The sequence below is a fragment of the Dipodomys ordii genome, unplaced genomic scaffold (genome assembly GCF_000151885.1).
Source record: "Dipodomys ordii isolate 6190 unplaced genomic scaffold, Dord_2.0 Scaffold37, whole genome shotgun sequence".
NCBI classification, from domain to species: domain Eukaryota; kingdom Metazoa; phylum Chordata; class Mammalia; order Rodentia; family Heteromyidae; genus Dipodomys; species Dipodomys ordii.
The window spans coordinates 5,235,421-5,256,891 of record NW_012267253.1 but is presented as its reverse complement, the minus strand read 5'-3'; the positions used below and the strand labels follow the sequence as shown (position 1 = coordinate 5,256,891).

Here is a 21,471-nt window from a genome sequence, read left to right as displayed (position 1 = left end):
TGTGTGTGTGTGTGTGTGTGTGTGTGTGTGTGTATGCATATATGGTTAGACTTAAGGGTTTTAGTGGCTGCACACATTCCTATAATACCAGCAACTTGGGAAGCAAAGATTGGAGCATTATGATTCAAGGCTAACTCAGGCAAAAATTACAGAGACTCATTTAAAAAAAAAAATTATAGGTCTGGGAATGTGGCCTAGTGGTAGAGTGCTTGCCTAGCATGCATGAAGCCCTAGGTTTGATCCCTCAGTACAACATACACAGAAAAAGGCAGAAGTGGTGCTGTGGTTCAAGTGGTAGAGTGCTAGCCTTGAACAAAAGAAGCTCAGAGACAGTGCCCAGGCCCTGAGTTCAAGCCCCAGGATTGGAAAAAAAGAAATCACAGAGACTCTGACTTAGAAAACCAAGCTGGAAATCTCAGCTACCTGGGAGTCAGATTAAAAAAGTCAAGGTCTGAGACTAGCTGGACAAAAGCAGGAGACCCTCTCTGAATAACAAACTAAAACAAAAGGGCTCCTGTTCGTTTGTTTTTAAGTTATAATCAGAATCCTGGTTGTATAATATATTAATCACTTGCTTTTGCCAGTTTGTTGTGTAGAATTAAATTGTAAGTAAATCTCATATCATTCAACTTTAAACTTGGTATTTTGTTTTGTGGTTATTGTTTAATATGTATTATCTTACAGCTATTGTGACAGACTGCTAAAGTCACTTAGTCATCAATGGAAATTTTGACATTTTCAGTAATAGAACCAACTATAAAATATATCATTTATTATTGAGTAGCACTTTAAACTTTTTGTCCCTCTTCATTACTATATTTTTCCTCATTGTTTAGATGCTTTTGCAATTAACTGAAATTATAATTTACCTATTGGATTCTAAGAAATACATTATGTGCATTTTAATTTCTAAAATCAGGTTGCAAATTATACAATGGTGGTTTACAATCACTGTCAGCCAGGTGGCAGTCATGATGTAATTGTATGTAAACTTCTGTTAAGAAGTTGTAGTGAATTCAAGGAACAGCATTAAAATGTACTTGATTAGCTGGGCACTGGTGGTTCACACCTGTAATCCTAGCTACTCAGGAGGCTGAGATCTGAGGATCATGTTTCACAACCAGCCCTAACAGGAAAATCCATGAGATTTTAATCTCTAATTAACCACCAGGAAACCAGAAGTAGATCTGTGGCTCAAAATGGTAGAGCACCAGCCTTGAGCAAAAGAGCTCAAGGACAGCACCCAGGCCCCACAACTCACCAAAAAAAAAAAAAAAATTAGTTGGTAGTTTTGATGCATCCTATTACTTGACCGTAGACAGAGAAGATTGACACATGAAAGTGATGCAAAAATGAGGGAGGGGGTTGACACTGTTCCAAAAGAAATGTACTCATGATTTGACTTATGTAACTGTCACCCCTCTGTATATCACCTTTATAATAACTAAAAGTGATATGTTTCTTCAGGATCATGTAGATTTAAACATAATTCATAATCTCCTAAAGCAAAAGTGACCATTCCAATGTCTTTCCAATATACTGAAGGCTTATCTCTTACTTAGAAACTTGAATAGCTTGAGGCTAGCTGCTTGAAGACTTGGAACTAATTAAGTGATATTTTATTTTTCTGGAAAGCTCTCTGGGTTATGTATGACACAGGTTAGTAATAATCAAGCCTGTGTTATATTTAGATTTCCCAGGATTAGCTTGCACATGTCTTCTCTTTGGCATTCAAAACTAGAATATGCTGTGCCTTTGAAAAGGAAAAAAAAAACTATTTACTGGCTATATCTAATTTTTCTAATTACTTTCTTTCAGAGTGGGTAAAAGATGAGGAAGATGAAGATGTTTTATTCTACACTTTCCAGAGGAACCTTCGCTGTCATGATGTGTATCGAGCCACGTTTGGTGATAACAAACGTAATGAGCGTTTTTACACAGAAAAAGATCCAAGGTACTAAAATAACACAATTAAATCATTTTCTTCAGAATATTTCTCTGATTATTTAAAGTGCTGGTCTTAATTAACTTGAAATGTTGATTTTGTATGGAACCAGGTATAATAAGGGTAGAGCAAAATTCTTTTATTAGTTGCGTATGTTCTAAATTAATCTCTTCATCTCAAACTCCAGAGTAAACACAAATATATCATTACGCTGAAAATGCTAAGTTACTAAGTAACATTCAGTCTCAACTATGACACATAAAAGGAATTGTTAATTAAACATTTAATAGGGCTGCCATATAGCAATTGTAAATCTAAGTCACAACTAAAATTATTTGCATTTTAAATTGTTTTGCTTTCAGCCATCATGCCTATTAAATTTTTCTTTGCCCAGTACTTTAGTAATTCTTTCTTAAAGCTAATGCTTTCAAATTCCTTGTAATCTCCAGGATTTATGCTTGTGTTTCCACTTCACTAGGCTTGGGAAGAAGTAGTAGTAAATTTATCTGGCAAAATCCCTTGATTTTACCCACAGATATTTTTCTAAATGGCTTGTGAAAAACAAATTTTCCCTTGCTACCAAGATCCTATCACCTTATACATCATTTAACAGTGTAGTTTACACAATGTCAATATATTTTGCAAGAAAAACTATGGAATTCCATTCCAAAATTATGACTGTAAAGTTGATGCCCAGAACAAAAAAACAACCCCATCATTTCATAAAAATCTTAAAGCTGAGAAAGACCTTAAAGAAAATCTTGGACTATCCCAAGTTTATAATGAGAAATGGAGATCAGGAGATAATACATTATTGAAGCTTACAGAAATAAGGCACAGGGAAAGTTTGCCAAACTGACTTAATAATATATTTAGTCCTGTTAGTCTGTCTGGACTACCTGATTTTGCAACAATTATTGTTACAGGTATGGCTAGAAGGAGCCCTCACTAGCCATGTTCTCCATCATCTTTGTTTCTGGTACTTCAGTAGTTTTAGTTATATAATGACTGTTATTTTTATAGTATGTCTCCAAAATTAGTTCCAGGGGAGGATGCCCGCTAGCATATTCTTAATGATCAGTACATTTTCTCCCATTTTCAGATATTTAAGTTACTGATTGATCAAAACCATTCCCTCTTTCTTTAATTTTTATTCCTGGAACAAATGCAGTTCACTATACAATTTACAGTGTGGCACTATAATCACTAGTACCAGGAACAGGACCAAATTAGGAAAGAAGAGAAGTGCCCTGGCCTCTGAAGACTGGACATACAAACCTCTAAGATCCCAGTGAAACAGGTTTAGAATAGCCTTAAAAATACAAAGCTGCCTTAATCACTTGACATCTTAGAAAGTTCAAAAAGAATTTTAGAGTTACACCTGTAATGCATTAGGAGTAACTATGCTGAGGTCCAGATAGTTATACTTTCCAAGAACGGTAGCGCTAGTAACTAGCAATATAAGCACCTTCTAACTCTTTGTCTTCTGCTCTTCCTTTGTGCTATCTGAACCTGTCTTAAAGTAAGAGGAATCACTTGAAATGAGCCATTCTACTCTTGACAAGGGTTTTAATTTTATTTCCTCAACAGATTGTATGATTGATCTTGGATAAGCTATTTCTTGTTCAACTTCTATAAGTAATAATATTTCACATAGTTTGTTTAAAGATTAGATAATAAAGCTGGGTGCTGGAGGCTCATGCCTGTAATCCTAGCTACCTAAGAGGCTGAGATCTGAGGCTCACGCATTTGAAGCCAACCTAGGCAGGAAAGGCCATGAGACTCTTATCTCCAGTTAACCACCAGAAAACTAGAAGTGGCGCTGTGGCTCAAAGGGGGGGTAGAATGTTAACCTTAAGCAGAAAAGCTCAGGGACAACAGCCAGACCCATGACAGACTAAAAAAAAAAAAAAAAAAGATTGGATAATAAACTAATAATTCCAAATGTCTCTCTTGGTTTATGTCTTAGTTCCAGGTCTCTTTCATACTGATTGGGTATACTTCTCTAAATGTATTTATGGAAACTTAAAATCCATGCAAATCATTTCAAGCTAACCATTTACATATCCAGTATAACTACAGAGTGGGAAATTGGAGTTTATTATCCAAACAAGCAAAGGTTCACAACCATGAAGCCTTAAAGTATACGTTTTTGATCAGGCATGGTGGCTACTTGCAAAGCAGAGTTCATCCAAGACAAAAAATTGGGACTGGGAAGGTGGCTGAGTGGTAGAGTGCTTGCCTTGCATTTATGAGGCCCTGGGTTGGATTCCTCAGTACCATATAAACAGAAGTGCCAGAAGTGGCACTATGGCTCAAGTGGTAGAGCACTAGCCTTGAGCTGAAGAGCTGAGGGACAGTGCCCAGGCCCAGAGTTCAGGCCCCATGACCGACAAAAAAAAAAAAAGTCAACCAGTAAGCTAGCAATGGTGACCTAGGCCTATCATTCAGCTCTAAGAGTCGAAGGGCAAAGGCCAGGAGGATTAGACTGAAGTCAGCCTCAGACTGTATGAGGCACTTCCTGAAAAATAACTGAAGTACAAAAGGTTCAAGGGTGTGGCTCAAGTTGTAGACTGTCTGCCCTAAAAAGCCCTTTTAACTGTCAAAATAATAAGTAAAAATTTAAGAGTCATACTAATTCAGCCTGATAGGATATTAGATAAAAGCCAGCATGTTTTAAAAGGATTTCATAGCATCCCCAAGTATAATGAGCTTAGACTAGAAAGCTGAAATAAAAAGCATTAATAAAATATTACAATCTTACATTAAATTATATATTAATATGTGAAATAAGAACAGAACCAAAATTGCATCTATATTTACTTAAAGATATATATGAAATATAAAGAAACCTTAGAAGGAAAAAGAGAAAAAGGTCATGTTATTAAACTAGATTACTGGGATTGTGAATAGTTTTCTACCTCATGTCCTAGTTTCTTGTAAAAAATCAGGAGAAAAGTATAAAAAAGTAATTCAGCATGTATACAGAGAAAAAAACAAAATAAGAATAGTCTTTTTCTTTTCTATTATTGTTCATCTCCTCTGGAGACTTTATTTCCCCTTAGCAGAAAGCTCATAATCTAGTCATAATCTAGTAATTGATATAATGTCTTTAGTGTTTACCTTGCCATACATACAAATAAAGATGGATACACAGACAAGTGATAAAGAACATATGTCAAACTATTAGCAGTAATGGAATCTATGTGGTAGCAGCTGGGGTTCACGTTACAGTTCTTTTCACTTCTGTGTACATTTGAAAAACATGATAAAAATGGTAGGGAAAATAATTTCTAATATCTGGAAGGAGAATGAGAAAAATAATACTCATATTAAAAAATTTTAATATTCATTAAGGAAATTTTTAATTTTCTCTCCATGTTATAAGCTAACATGCATAGAAACCACCTCTGAGATACTGTAATTAACAAGGTAAAATCACCTCTGAGGTACTAACAAGGTAGAACACATTTGAAATTTACTGAGATCTCATGGCTCTGATGTCTGCCTTTCTTTCTTTCTCTCTGTGTAGCTATTTTGTTTTCCTTTATCTTACAAAGGATAGTCGTTTCCTCACCATTAACATTATGAACAAGACCACTTCTGAAGTGTGGTTGATAGATGGCCTGAGCCCTTGGGACCCACCAGTACTTCTCCAGAAGCGAATACCTGGGGTCCTCTACTATGTTGAACACAGAGATGATGAATTGTACATTCTCACTAATGTTGGAGAGCCTACAGAATTCAAGGTAATTCTAGATTCTCATCCCTTTTATATTGTTTGGAAATGTCATACTTCCCTTACTACCATTAGTGCTACCTTCCTGTACATCATCAATTCCATATTTCCTCCCTTAGAGCTAATGCTCTTCCTCTTCTAACTATGCCTAAATGATTGGGAAATGAAACATACTCTATTCCAATTATATATTTTAAAGGCAAACTGTTAACTTAAAAGAATGAACCTATAAACCAATTCTTTTTGGAGTTGGCAGTTTGGATTGACTTCAGGCAAGCACAGCGATGTATCCATTGTTCCCTGGAGTTAGTTGTTTCATTCAGAAGTTCACCAGTTGGCTGTCTGCTAAGCACTACACTGACTCACCTTGCAGCAGGCTAGCCTGGGCTTTGTTCACACCTTATCCTTGGTACAGATGTAATCTTTTCAGCTAGGTCCTCATATAGTAACACCTAGCCACTAATAATGAACACTGAACACTATAGTACAGTTTTATTTCTGTGTTTACCTACATGTCTTCTTGTTTTGTTCCCACACAGCTGATGAGAACAGCAGCAGATACCCCTGCTATTATGAACTGGGATTTATTTTTCACAATGAAGAAAAATACCAAAGTTATTGACTTGGACATGTTTAAGGATCACTGTGTTCTCTTCCTGAAGCACAGCAATCTCCTTTATGTTAATGTAATTGGTCTGGCTGATGATTCAGTTCGGTCTCTAAAGGTATGTCTAATTTTCAAAAGACAGTAATATGAATCTAAACACATACACAGTTTAGCTAACAGAACATCAAATTTAGAATAGTATTGTACATTTTTCTTAAGAATTTAAATGTCATGTGGTTATTGGCTCTTCATCAGTTTTAGTTTTAAGTTCCTTTGGTGACCATGAGTTTAATACTGTTTTACTTAAACTACTGTCTGATAGTGTGGACTTCATAAGTAGAGTTAAAGACTATTGTATTGTGCTTTCTACTTCACAATATTAAGTATGGCCATAACTCAGGCCTCTTTGGCAGCTAGTGCCCAACCACTGGCTGCCTTCTCCCAACTCACATCCTCAGTAAAACAGTAGACACTGGCTTCTGTCACATGCTTGTATCTGTATCCATAGCACATAAAGATTGGTCTCTTTCAGTATGGGGATGGCAGTGATCTCCACTGTCTGCTTACAGGCTGACTGGTTGGTGCTATCAATGGCTGAACATAGTGGCATGTGTAGGTCATCTAAGCTACATGGGAATCCATGATGGGGATGATTATAGTTCTAGACCAGCCCAGGAAAAAAAGTCCATGAGACTCCATTTCAAAAGCAAGATGTGAGATTTGTTGGCACATGCCTAGTATCCAACATGTAGACTAAAATAGTCAGATCACAGTCATGGCCCACTCATAGGCACCAATGCTTAGTTCTTTAAAATAATCCTCAACCTGAGGAGAACACTTGAGGAACTCTTACAGAAACATTGGAAATGTGTGTAACTGGTGTTTCCTATAGGTAGACTGTTGGAATAATTAGAAGAAATTTGCTTGGTGAGCAAACTCCAGTCTTGGCTGTAGTTTCTGGAGGAGAAATGGTGTACTCTTGATGTACACATCTCTCTCTACCCTTTTCAGTAGTGCCCAAGAGCTGTGCCAAGACCTCTGATTTTCTAAGGAATTTTCTCTTTCCATAACTATTCAGAAAGGCAATTTTCTTTTGATGTTGTGACCCTCTGTACTTTTTCTAACACTGCCAACCTGCTTACCAGAGTTTTTAAAAAGGTGTAAGTGGGATATTAGTGGGAAACTTGAATTTGGACCCTGCTGCTCTGAGAGAATAAATTTTGATTCCTTTCTTTTTTCTTAAAGTTAAGAATCTTAAGCATAATAGCTGTGAGTCTCTCAGAGTAGATATGCCTGGAAAGGTTTTGTTCTGCACAATGGTTAGCCTGGAAGCTAAAGTTAGAAACAAATTGTAAGTGCTTTGGTGCTGCTGAGCCATTTGTAGCCCAGACTACCAGCACTCATCACTAGGCTGTCCAGGCAGTAGACTAAGGACTGGTGAGGAAATGATTCAAAACACACCTGAGGATTTCATGTTCTTTGAGATCAGAGATCTTAGAGCTAGCTATTTACAACTGGGAATGGGAATTTCTGTTCATTTGTTCTTAACCATTTGGTTATTTCATTGCCCAAGTTTATACCCCCAAATAAACTATTGTGTTAAAAAAAATTTCACGTACATCTAGAGTCCTGATAAATGTGTTTCACATATACTTCTCTTGCTTAATCGTCATTAATGTAGAATTTTATTTGCTTGCTTAAAATATATTTTATTGTGATGAAATAAGTAATCTTTAAATATGTCACCATATGGAAAGAGAAAGTAAACTAGATATCCACATCATCTTGTTTGGAGCAATTTCAGAAATTTAATCACTGACACTTAGTATCTAGAAGAAGAGTGGAAATAATTGTTTCATTTCTTCAGCTCCCTCCTTGGGCCTGTGGATTCATAATGGATACAAATTCTGACCCGAAGAACTGCCCCTTTCAGCTTTGCTCTCCAATACGACCTCCCAAATATTATACCTACAAGTTCGCAGAAGGCAAATTGTTTGAAGAAACTGGACATGAAGACCCAATCACAAAGACTAGTCGTGTTCTACGTCTAGAAGCCAAAAGTAAGGTAAGTCTTTTGTAATCTCTACTTCTAACTCCCAGCCATTGAAAGCAGACTATGCAGCTGTTGAGATTATATTAGCACCATTTTCTGAAATGGATCCCTTGTACTACAGTAAGGCCCAAATAATTATAGGGACTATATGGATTTTTTTTTGGTACTAAGTACAAGGGCTTTGCACTTGCTAAACTGGTGTCCTGCCATTGAGCCATACCTCCAGCCTTTTTAACTTTAAAATCCATTTATTACACATGGATTCAAAAACACATATTATTACATATATATAATATAAATTATTAATAATATATTATTACCTTAAGCCCTTTCTTTCCCATGTTTATGTTTGGTTGTTTTTTGTTTTGTTTTGTTTTTTACCAGTCCCAGGGCTTGAACTCAGTGCATGGGCAGTGTCCCTGAGCTTCTTTTGTTCAAGGCTAGCATTCTACCACTTGAACCACAGGGCCACTTCCAGCTTTTTCTGTTTATGTGGTATTGAGGAATAAAACCCAGGGCTTCATACATGCTGGGCAAGCACTTTACCACTAAGCCACATTTCAAGCCCTAAATTTTTTTAATTGGGTTAAATAACAAAGGTAAAAAATGATAAATATTGTCAAAATAGATTGTTGGCAAATATGAAAATGTATTAAAGAAATTTTTGTTGTTGGTAGTCATGGGGCTTGAACTTGGCCTGGGCACCATCCCTGAGCTCTTCAGCTCAAAGCAAGCGCATTATCACTTGAGCCACAGTACCACTTTCAGTTTTCTGGTAGTTAATTGGAGATAAGAATCTCATAGCCTTTCCTGCCTGGGCTGGTTTTGAACTTCAATCCTCTGATCTCAGCCTCCTGAGTAGCTAGGTGTACAGGCATGTGCCACTGGCGCCCAGCTACAAAAATTTTTTGCAATTACATGAGGAAGGGGAATGAGAGAAAGGGAGAATCATGGATGAGAGTTCATTGGAATACATTGTACACATGTGTGGAAATGTCACCATGAAATCCCTTGTACAGCTAATATATGCTATTTTTTAAGAGTCTTAAAGGTTTTTAAGATGGTTGAGAATAAGCTAGAAAGGAGACAGGGAATCTCATGCAGAGACCCCAAGTTGTAGATTGCCAGGGAGATGAGGAAATAACTGATATCCCATACTCTAAGTCTACTCAGTATACAGAATCTAAAATTTAACAAAGGGTGAGGGTGGTACTCGCTAGTCACTTTTTTCAAAAATGAACCATAGTACCACTTGTGAGTGGGAACAAGAGGGAAAAACTGGGGAGAGTGAAGGAAAGGGTGACATTGTCCAAAAGAAATGTACTCATTACCTGGACTTACGTAATTGTAACCCCTCTGTATATCACCATTACAATAGCAATTAAAAGATAAAAATTAAAAAAGGAATCTTCAGCTGGGCGGCAGTGGCTCATGACTGTAATCCTAGCTACTCAGGAGACTGATATCTGAGGATATTGGTTCAAGCCAGCCAGGGCAGGAAAGTCTTTAAGACTCTTATCCCCAGTTAACCACCAGAAAACCCAAAGTGGCGCTGTGGCTCAAGTGGTAGAGTACTTGACTTGAGCTGAAGAGCTGAGGGACAGGACCCAGGCCACCCAGAGTTTTCAAGTCCCACTACTGACCAAAAAAATCTTGAAACTTGTTCAGAGAATCTAATATATATTAACTGTAGTCTTGAATTTTTAGATTTTTAGCATATATTAGTAATTTCACATGTTACTGTCTTTAAGCAAATACTGATTTTTGTAATTGAAAAGCAATACATATATCTTAGGACAAATGCAAAATAAAGTTTAAAATATTATGTTTCAGTCCCATTTATTCCACCTCTTAGGGAAAAAAAAACATGGACATGAAGCTATAGTTCAAATGCTAGAATGTTAGTCTTGTGTGAAAAACCTAAGCAGTGGCTGGGAATGTGGCTTAGTGGTAGAATGCTTGTCTAGCATGCATGAAGCTCTGGGTTCAATTCCTCTATACCACATAAAGAAAAAGCCAGAAGTGGTGTAGTAGCTAAATTGGTTTGAGCAAAAGAAGCTCAGGAATAATGGCCTGAGTTCAAGCCCCAGGACTGACCAAAAAAAAAAAAGCTGGACCTGAGTTCTAGTACCAGCAGAAAGAATGAAAAAGGGAGGAAGGGAGGAAGGAAAGAAGGAAGGAAGGAAGAAAAATAGGAAAATAATTGTTTATCAAGTCATGAAATCACATATTTTGTATTTTGTTGACTTTTGCAAAAAAAAGAAAATGTGATTATAGTGATCTACCAAGTTTTGTTCCCTAAATTGAAAGAAGAGTTGACTTCTGTACTTGGAGAGCAATGGATCCTCAAGCATCAGGAGAGGAACCTGCTGTCCATTGCCACAGGCAGATTACCGAATTCTGACCTTGACCACCACAGGACTAGCTACCATCTTTACCTCCTCTTTGCACAAGGTTGCAACCAGCACGTTTTTCCTAATCCTGTAATTGAAATCAGGCTAGAGTCGGGGATGAAAAGACCAAGCTTGTTTTATAGAAATCAACTTTTATAAGAATGCATCTTACTGAGAAGTGAAAATTTACTTTTTCTGTCATAGTAAGTTGGGTACATTAAGAATGAGCAGGAGATACACTCCCAACCTTTTTTGTCTCCATTTATTTTCCCAAATGAAATTATCAAAATATAAATGGAAAAAATGAGAAAGAGTGACTTTATTCTACTAAATTAGTACCATTTTATTGTGTTTTGTTTTAAAACACAGTGAAAGGCAACTTCTTCACCCTTTGTCTATGAAAGGAAGAACAAAATGTGGTTTGCTTATCTGTATTTTATCTGTCAGAAAGTATCTAGTTTCATTAACCTGGACAGATGAATTTAAGCTACATTAAGAAATAACTAAGAGGCATAAAAACAATTTAACTGTAGAACTTTATGAAATTTACTTAAGCTATTTTTTAAAAAATTAGTAAAGTTAAATAAGCCTTTCACAAGATTGTGAGTATATTAATAAGTCAGTGAGAGATTTCAGGTCCTGGTGGTTGTGAATTCTGGGACTAAAGGATAGATATACAAGAAGGGAACTCTTTCCTCAGCATATTTTTAAATATTCACAGTTGAAAAGTTTAAATAGGCACTAAGATAATTCTATAGTAGAATTTCTGATCTTAATAAGCATTTTGGCTTGACCTGAAAGAGAAAATTTAAAGTAATGCTGAGTAATGAATGCTTTTTTAAAAGTCACTTTGCAGGGCGCCAGTGGTATAATCCTAGGTACTCGGGAGGCTGAGATCTGAGGACTGGGTTCGAAGCTAACCTGGGCAGAAAAGCTCATGAGACTCTTATCTCAATAAACCACTCAGGAAAAGTGAGAAGTGACGCTGTGGCTCAAATGGTAGAGCACTAGCCTTAAGTACAAAGAGGCTTGGGGACAGAACCCAGGCCCTGAGTTCAAGTCCCAGGACTGGCAAAAAAAAAAAAAAATCACTTTAAGCTGGGTACCAGTGGCTTATGCCTGTCTAGGAAATCCTAGCTACTCAGGAGGTTGAGATCTGAGGATGACCATTAGAAGCAGACCAGGCAGAAAGGTCTCCAGTAAACTACTCTGAAAAACACAGAAGTGGCACTGTGGCTCAGAATATTAGCCTTGAGCAAAAAGAGCTCAGAAGTAGCTCTGAGGCCCAGAGTTCAAGCTGCAGGACTCGCCAAAGAAATTTTCAAGTCACTTTACTCTTATCAAAAGCTGTATTTAATAAAATGGATGTTTTTAAGCTAGTCATGCTTCTCTTTTCCAGCTAGTCTTATAGGTTGGCAAGGCAGTCCGAAACAAGAATTCTGATGTATTTTTACAGACTATAACTCTTTCAAGTTTATGTTCACTAACAGTAATTTCATAACAGGGGAAGTGTACTTCAGTGCATTTTAATTTAGAAGTAAACTGTCTAGGAAGGTATTTCTTAGCCTGGAATGTAGCTCAGTGGTAGAGTATTTGCCTAATGTGCAAGATCCTGGGTTCAATCCCTAGTACTACAGGAAAACAGAAGGAAAAAAAAAACATGCATAATAATTCCTTGTTTCCAGGATGGAAAATTAGTGCCAATGACTATTTTCCACAAAACGGACTCTGAGGATTTACAGAAGAAGCCTCTCTTGGTACATGTGTATGGAGCTTATGGAATGGATCTGAAAATGAACTTCAGACCTGAAAGGCGGGTCTTGGTGGATGATGGATGGATATTAGCATATTGCCATGTGAGGTGAGTCAGCACAATCTTGCCTGGCATATGAGTGCTTGATCATTGTGGCAAATCAGAATAACAATGCATTGAGGCAAAAGCTTATTTCCTTACTTGCATTTATTGGCTTTCTATATTCCTAATCCTGTTCTGATACAACTTCATTCAGTTAACAAACGAGTCTATCTGAAGAGCAAAAGGGTAGACTTCTAGGAATTTTGAATAAATGTTGAAGTCTTTGTACTTATTTACATTATTATTTATTGATTCTCCTAAATTTAGATTTTTTTTTTTTTGGAGACAGGGTCTTCCTACATAGCCCACGCTAGCCTCAAACTCAGCCTCCAGGTGCTGGGATTGTAGGTATAGGCCACCGTGCTTGGCTAGTTTAGGGTTTTCTCTAGCTTAACTCCTGTTTAAACCATTTTCAAAACACACGTATGAATTTGTTTCTGCTTAAGGTCTTCTGTACTTCCCTATATCCAGAACAAAATTGGTAGGTAAAGTAATTTAAAGGTCTACTGATCTCTGTGGTGTCTCACCGATCTCTGTGGTGTCATGCTGATCTCTGGTGCTATCTGTCATCAGTCCTCTCCTGTGTGACTTCCTCTTACCTTCTTCCTCTTGCACACACTATGCTCTCTTTTCACGCCTTTCTGGAAACTTAAATTATTCCTTTACACCTCAGCTTAGGCATCATCTCCTTACTCCAGTGTGCTTCTGACTCACACATGCATCGCCAGATTAGGGAATAGACCTGGATGTTGGTTCCTCTGCTCGTAAACTGAAACACGCCCACAGCAAGGCAGCAACCAGTGTTACTGATTGCTTTCCTCACAAACTTAGAGGCTTATCCATAGGGAGTTTTTGCTTGTTTATATTTCTAGGGTCTATACTTAGACATTCTCTGATGAATAGAAGCCATATACTCAAAACCTAGTGATCAAATCAATTTTCCATTGTCTAAATCAAGTGTTGGCAAGTCTTTTTTCTCTGAAGAAACTAGACAGTAAACATTCAGGCTGTTCAGGTCAGACAATCTCTGTGACATAGTCCTTGTTTTCCTAGCGTTTAAAAAATGTAACACTTGGGGCTGGGAAGGTGGCTCAGTGGTAGAGCGCTTGCCTTGCATGCATGAGGCCCTGGGTTTGATTCCCCAGCACCACATAAGCAAAAAGAAAAAAAAGCCGGAAGTGGCACTGTGGCTCAAGTGTTAGAGCACTAGCCTTGAGCTGAAGAGCTGAGGGACAGCACCCAGGCCCAGAGTTCAAGACCCACAACCGGACCCAAAAAAAAAAAAAAAAAGTTAACACTTCTTAGCTTGAGAGCCAAAGAAAGCCATTTCTCCAATACAATTTGCTGAGCTCTGCCTACATCGTTATCTCTTTCTTTCACTGCAGGGGTGGTGGTGAGTTAGGTCTCCAGTGGCACGCTGATGGCCGTCTCACTAAAAAACTGAATGGCCTTGCTGACTTAGAAGCTTGCATTAAGACACTTCATAGCCAAGGCTTTTCTCAGCCAAGTCTAACGACTTTGACTGCTTTCAGTGCTGGAGGGGTACTTGTGGGCGCATTGTGTAATTCTAACCCAGAGCTCCTGAAAGCTGTGACTTTGGAGGTAAGTATACTATCTTTCCTGGGGCAAGTATAAAGCTGTTCTAAGAATAAAAAATCTGCTACAGGGGCTGGGAAGGTGGCTCAGTGGTAGAGCGCTTGCCTTGCATGCCTGAGGCCCTGGGTTCGATTCCTCAGCACCACATAAGCAAAAAGAAAAAGCCGGAAGTGGTGCTGTGGCTCAAGTGGTAGAGTGTTAGCCTTGAGCTGAAGAGCTGAGGGACAGTGCCCAGGCCCAGAGTTCAGGCCCCATGACCGGACCCAAAAAAAAAAAAATCTGCTACAGTTTTACCATAGTATAAGGAGGGTAACAACACTTTAAACAAATAACTCTAGCTCTAGAACTTCTAAATCTATTTTTATTCCCCTGCTTACTTTTTACTCCTTCTTCTCTGACTATGTCCTTTACTAATTTTAGAGGATTCTACTGAATGATAACAATTCCCAGTGATAATTTCCTCTTCACCAGAACATTAGATCCAATGGGAAAGAGATGAAGCATATATAAATGAGCATGGTTCTAGAAAGCAGGTGAATCATCATGTGACTCTGGAATGCACCTCATCCCCTGCCTCCTAGGCAGTATAGCACTCTACCACCCATCAACATTTCATTCCTAGGTTTAGAGCTCTCTATTTAGATAATCAGGGGTGGATTGGTTGGTTGGTTGATTAGTTGGTTGATTAGTTGGCTGGTTGGTTAGTTTTGAGACAGATCAGGTTTACTTTAAACTCAGTACATAGTCCTAAATGACCAAGAACTCAATCAAGTGCTGGGATTACAGATGTGTGTCACCACATTTAGCTTTAGATACTCCATTCTCATTTAGCATATTGATGATCTCTTATCCTGTTTTAGAAATGTTCCAGTATCTTTTCCTACTATCCAAAATTATGAAACTATATTTTAGCATTTGATTTTACTCCTATCATTCTCTTACATCCTAGTTAAATTCCCTAGAAAATAATGACTGGGCCAGGTGCTGGTGGTCACGCCTGTAATCCTAGCTACTCTGGAGTCTGAGATCTGAGGGTTGCAGTTCAAAGCCAGCCAGAACAGAAAAGTCCATGAAACTCTTACTTCCAATTTAACCAGCAAAAAGCTGAAAGTGGAGCTGTGGCTTGAAGTGGTAGAGCCCTATCTTTGAACAAAAAGAGCTTAGGGACAACGCCCAGGCCCTGAGTTCAAGCCCAACAACAACAACAAAAATGACTCATGGGACAGAGTAAATTATTTTCACGATTTTGGGGGACTAGGGGTAGTAAACTAATAAGTTTTAAATAGCTCAATTCTATATGTCTATTTTTAATAGAAATACAAGTATGAGAAAAATAAGCCTCTCGTTAAAGATGGCAGTAGCAGAATCATTTGTAATACCAAGTTCAATTAATTTTGACTTTTAGAAGTGTAAAAGCAAATAATCAGAAATATATTTGTAAGCACATTTATCCATTGTTGCTTATTATAGTGAAGAATCAGAGAGGACCTAAATATACAATAGGATATTTATATGCAAGTCAAAGTTCTTAATTATGAACATGATAAAACCTGACCAGTTGAAGAAGGAGGTGTTTTTATTTGAGTATTTGGTAAGCTGTATGTACATGCAGAGCCAGCAGTGGAAGTGGTGCAGCCAGAAGCGGATCTCGCCCAGGGAAGTTGCTACTGCTGAGCCCAGATCATCTCTCAACACTAGCAGTGCTCCTTCTAGAAACTGGATGGAGTATCACTCATACCTGAATAACATTTGTATGATCATTACTTCTTTGAAACACTATCTTCCCATCCAACATTTGGAGCATATGTATGTTTCTGAGGGACAAGAAAAACTAAGGAAGACACCTTGCTGGCATCACATTTTCTTCAGTGAGACAGGTGCTACCCAATGTCAGTGATTTCCCAAATGTATAAAAGGAATTTAGATACTAAGCAGCCAAAAAAGAAGTAGAAGTATGCACTAGAAATGGTTATTAATTATATGAGAGAAAGCTGAAAAGATTGTTTTAAAAAGCACCTCTAGCCAGCGCCGGTGGCTCAGAAAACTGGAAGTGGTGCTGTGGCTCAAGTGATAGAATGCTAGCCTTGAGCTGAAGACCTGAGCGACAGTGCCCAGGCCCAGAGTTCAAGCCCCAGGACTGACCTCCCTGCCCCCCCCCGCAAAAAAAAAGCACCTCTACTTTATTGAATGTTTTAACACTGGTTAGGAGCCAATGGGTGATTAGTTTTTGTGTCTTTCATGTTTTCCAATCGATTTTCTACCATTAACATTGTTACAAACTTTCATCTGGTGAAAAAGAATTGATATATTGTTGGGAACTTGTCAGTTTTACCAATTTTTTTACTTGCAATGAGTTAACATAAAGCTTACCCTATTAACCTTTTGTAAATATGCAGTTCAGTGTTGAGTACATTCACAGTTGTACAGTTAGTCTCTAAGACTCAAGTTTTCATCTTCCAAAACTGAAATACTGTGCAATTCTCCATCCCCTTCTTCCTCAGCCCTTGGAAATGACCCTTCGTTATCTATGTGAATTTGACTACTCTAGGTACTTATAAGTGAAATCATACAGAATTTGTCTGACACTAGCTTATTTTACTTAGATTATATTCTTTATGTTTATCCATATAGTAACATATGTCAGAATTTCATTCTTTTTTAAGGCTGAATAGTACTCCATCATATGCATATACATTTTGCTTGCTCATTTATTAATGGGCATTTGAGCTGCTTCTGCCTTTTGGCAGTTATGAATATTGCTGCTATGAACGTAGGTATACAAATACCTCTTTAAGACCCCATTTGCAGTTCTTTTGGATATATAACAGAAATAGAACTATTAGATCATATGGTTAACCAAAGCTTAATTATTTAAGAGCTACCATGTTATTTTCCACAGTGGCTGCACCAATTTATACTCTGATGCTGTCACCACACTTGATATTTCCTGATTGTTGTTTAGGCATCCTAATGAGTGTGAAAGTAGTATTTACTACTTTTATATAAGAAAAAGTATAACTGGACGCCGATAGCTCATGTATGTTATCCTCACTTCTCAGAAGGCTGAGATCTGAGGCTCACAATTCAAAGCCCCCCAGACAAGAAAGTCCATGAGACTCTTATCTTAAATTAACCACCAGAAAAGTGGAAGTGGCACTGTGGCTCAAGTGGTAGAGCACTCACCTTCAGCTGAAGAGCTCAGGGACAGTGCCCAGGCCCAGAGTTCAAGGCCTAAGACTGACAAAAAAAAAAGAAAAGATATAATTATGTCACCAAATTAGAAATAGAAGTTGTGAAATTAGAAGATAAATTCTTGTTCTGTACGTGTCATTTAAAAAGTCTGAACATGTAGATCAGGCACCAGTGGCTCATACCTGTAATCTGATCTGAGGATTGTGGTTCAAAGGCCAGCCCAGGCAGGAAAGACCATGAGACTCTTATCTTCAATAAAGCACTACAAAACCGGAATTGGCATTGTGGCTCAAGTGGTAGAGCTCTAGCCTTGAGCTGAAGACCTGAGGGACAGCACCCAAGCCCAGTACTCAAGCCCCATGACTGACAAAAAAAAAAGTCCGAACATGTAAAATTCAGTTTTAAGTCATCAGCTCTTTAAAGACTTGAAGTTGATATATCTCCTGAGGATTTACATGTCTTGAGCTATGTTTTTGCACATTGGTACTGATAAATAACATAATTATCTAAAACTAGTTTGACCAATCACTTAGATGAAATAAATGTAAATTTCTTTGGCTTTTTTTTTCCTTTTTTAGGCACCTTTCCTGGATGTTCTCAACACTATGATGGACACTACACTTCCTCTGACATTAGAAGAAATAGAAGAATGGGGGAATCCTTCATCTGATGAGAAACATAGGAATTACATAAAACGCTATTGTCCCTATCAAAATATTAAAGCTCAGGTAGTAAAAACGATTATGTTGCGCCATCCTGAGCTGAGCCAGGAGATTTTGGGGGCTTCGGGGTAACCAAGTATCTTCAGAACCACACAGCTGCTTCCACCTCAGAATAGAGTGCTTTTGCCTTACTAGATTATATGCAGGCATTGTCTCCTTAGACATGAAAAGCCTAGGATAGGTAATAATAGTCTGGTACTCTAATGCTGAGACCTGTTCTTAGAGGAAAAAACTGAAGGTAATTATTTTTCATGGTTTGAAAATACAATTCAAGTAATATAAACTGAGTACATCTGTTTTCTTTTTAGCATTATCCTTCAATTCATATCACAGCTTATGAAAATGACGAACGTGTACCTTTGAAAGGAATTGTAAACTATACTGAGAAACTGAAGGAAGCTATCATGGAGCATGCTAAGGAAGCTGGTGAAGGTAAGAGACTGCCTGGAAACAGGAAGATGGCTAATTGGACTGACCCTCAGCACACTGCCCTAAGTACTGCAGCTCATGCTACAGACCAGATCATCTGCTGCCTAGCCCCTTCTGCAGAGGACAGTGTTAAAGTAGGCAGGACACAAAGAACGAAGTAAATCCAAGTATCGCCTAACTTGAAGATGTACTACTGTAACAAGAGTTTAACAATATTTATTGAGATACTATTCTTAGACTTCTTTGACTTTAAAAGATACATTCTAGGGATTTGGCTTTGATGCTTCAGAGGCCAAACTAGATGTTTTAAGACAATTGTTTCATTTTCATTAGATAAGAATGTTTCCATTTTGCTTTGAAGTTACAGAAGCAAGACTGATCTGCAAGTCAGAGCCACCCTTACCCTCTGTAGTTCTCCCTCCCACCCCTTGCCATGTATTTGGCATTCCCAGGGTACAGAACACTCCGATTTCACAGGGCTATTGACTCCCTTCCTCAGTCATTGCTCTTAACCAGCTTCCACAAGCAACTGGATCCCCTGATTCTCCTTTAGAACCTTCTGCTGCTTTTGCCCCTCCCCTCTCACTGGTGGTGGTGATGGAGGTTTTGCTACTATTTGAACTGGAATACCACAGAGAAGGGAGAACTGTCTCAGTCTTTTGAAGACTAATTGTTTTGCATGTTACCTCTTTCAGGTTCTCAGACACCCAATATTATTTTAGATATTCAGCCTGGAGGGAATCATGTGATTGAGGATTCTCACAAAAAGGTATGTTATCAAGCCTCTCTCAGTTGACAGGGATGAGTGTATGCAAGTTTTTCAGTGGTGGTTGCAAGATTTAAGTCTGACCTACTTCACAATTGTCAGACCTATGCCACAGACCCAGGAAAGGGGGTGAGGAGGAGGGGGAAGAGAATGTGCTTGTTCTTGTACTTGATAAGGGAGTTCTGTTAAAGTAATTGAATCTTAATTGTTGAAAGCCTTCTACTCTTGTCCTGAATATAAAGACTCCTGTCATAACTTATTGACTTTGAGGTTAGATGGAGATAGGAAAACAAAGATAGACTTAAAACGCTGGTTTGAGGTTAGATGGAGATAGGAAAACAAAGATAGACTTAAAACGCTGGAATTTCACCACAAAGTCCTTCTATCTAATTTTTAATTGTATTTCTTTTAGATTACAGCCCAAATTAAATTCTTGTATGAAGAACTTGGACTTGACAACACCAGTGTTTTCGAGAATCTTAAGAAATACCTAAAATTCTGAAATGCTGCGTTCTACTGAGAATTGGAAATAGTATATAACTTGTTTTATACTCTTATTTCCAAGTGGATTAGAAAAGTGAGCTTTTAAGTTATTAGATAATCTTTTGAAAGTTGTTTCTTCACCCAGGTTTTGCATAGTCTACATCTCGCTTGTACTGTTCCCTCTGATATCCCTTAACCTGGGAGAGAAGTTTTTAAATCATGCTCCTTAGAAGGACATGGGGAAGGGAGAGGAGTGAAGGTCTAGGGGCCACAGAATACAGGCCTCCCTTCCAAGCAGAACACTTTGTGTCTTTTACTAGAATTTTCTTTAAGCAGTTTACAATCAGTGTCCTTCCTCTTTGCTAATGGATATTTTTAGACATTGTGAGTAAGTCATCTTCCGATTTCTATGGCTGCATTTTAAGGAAAAAAATGTAACAACTATACACAATATTTTCTTTTAAACATTTTATTCTTTCAAACATTTGAGAAAGCAGTTACATGCAGGTGCCAGAAATACCTATATCTAAGAATTAATGACTATTCATATAGCAGTATGCTGTACAGGAAATAAAAACATAAACCATGGCCAATATTACCCTCGCATAGAGGTCCTAACATAGCTTGTACAGTATGTTTAAGGTACTGGAATAGCATGCATGGTTGGAAACAAAACACTTGTCCCTGAAAGCTGTTCGATAGTGAAAGAGATTGTTTGTCTTGTATTCCAAGATGATGCCATCTCCCTTCTCCAGAAGAATACTCCTCGTATCAATTTCACTGCCTTTGGAGGCAGAATTGGTACTTAATTTTATTTTCAGTTTTGTAGGAAGACCTGAAATCATCTCCTGTAGATTTAGTTGTGTTGATGATTCTCCAAAATTCAGAAGCACGATAAAGATTCTGTCTATGCCATCCAGTTCTCTTGTGTAAATGACAAAGTGGCTGTCATTGCTCAAAAGACAAAACCAGCCCCTGCTGAGAAGCAGCTCATTGACATGAAGGAAACTTAAATCTTGATATAATTTTAAAGCTGAACCGGGCTGCATTTTCTGGACCTATTTTTTAAAAAAGAGTTTTTACATGAATATTTGATTCTAAGATTTTGTTAAATAGTTTAATATCTAATAATTATTTCCCCCCCCAAAAAAAAATCTTGCTTCTATTTGCCCTGTCAAATAACTGCCAAATTATAAACATTAATATGTAGATAAAAACAGTTTACATAAAATTGGTAGAGTCGGGCACTGGTGGCTCATGCCTGTAATCCTAGCTACTCAGGAGGCTGAGATCTGAGGATCACGGTTCAAAGCCAACCCAGGCAGGAACATCGTGAGACTTTTATCTCCAATTAACCACCAGAAAACTGCCTCAAGTGGTAGAGCACCAGGGACAGGGCCTAGGCCCAAAGTTCAAGCCCAACAACTGACAAAAAAGAAAGAAAGAAAGAAAGAGAAAAGAAAACCTGGTGGAAATTACCACTTCAGAGTTCAGCTCTTCTGGGAGTCCTTGCAGTGCACTGTGCTCTACTACACTTTAACTTGCTGTGAAACCAGACTCAGCCACACTTCAGGAATCCTAAAAGAATTGTGTTTAGAGCTGGGAAGGTGGCTCAGTGGTAGAGCACTTGCCTTGCATGCCTGAGGCCCTGGGTTCGATTCCTCAGCACCATATAAGCAAAAAGAAAAAAG

The 21,471-nt window shown here is 38.0% G+C and overlaps 2 protein-coding genes across 4 annotated transcripts in view; one reads left to right on the top strand and one right to left on the bottom strand.

Moving 5' to 3' along the window:
• The window catches only part of Prepl (prolyl endopeptidase-like), a 33,753-nt gene extending 13,883 nt beyond the window's left edge, over positions 1–19,870 (top strand). For all 3 annotated transcript variants that reach the window (XM_013017972.1, XM_013017970.1, XM_013017971.1), the window contains exons 5-14: positions 1,819–1,954; positions 5,478–5,694; positions 6,224–6,409; positions 8,159–8,356; positions 12,423–12,598; positions 13,978–14,194; positions 17,959–18,108; positions 18,411–18,534; positions 19,227–19,300; positions 19,710–19,870. In XM_013017972.1, the coding sequence (XP_012873426.1) occupies positions 1,819–1,954; positions 5,478–5,694; positions 6,224–6,409; positions 8,159–8,356; positions 12,423–12,598; positions 13,978–14,194; positions 17,959–18,108; positions 18,411–18,534; positions 19,227–19,300; positions 19,710–19,799 (1,568 nt within the window). In that variant the 3' untranslated portion in view covers positions 19,800–19,870. The remainder of the gene's footprint in view (positions 1–1,818; positions 1,955–5,477; positions 5,695–6,223; positions 6,410–8,158; positions 8,357–12,422; positions 12,599–13,977; positions 14,195–17,958; positions 18,109–18,410; positions 18,535–19,226; positions 19,301–19,709) is intronic.
• Positions 19,871–20,233: 363 nt separating this feature from the next.
• Positions 20,234–21,471, bottom strand: part of Slc3a1 (solute carrier family 3 (amino acid transporter heavy chain), member 1) — a 36,179-nt gene continuing 34,941 nt past the window's right edge. The window contains exon 10 of the mRNA XM_013017973.1: positions 20,234–20,838. Coding sequence (XP_012873427.1) covers positions 20,395–20,838 — 444 coding nt within the window. The 3' untranslated portion in view covers positions 20,234–20,394. The remainder of the gene's footprint in view (positions 20,839–21,471) is intronic.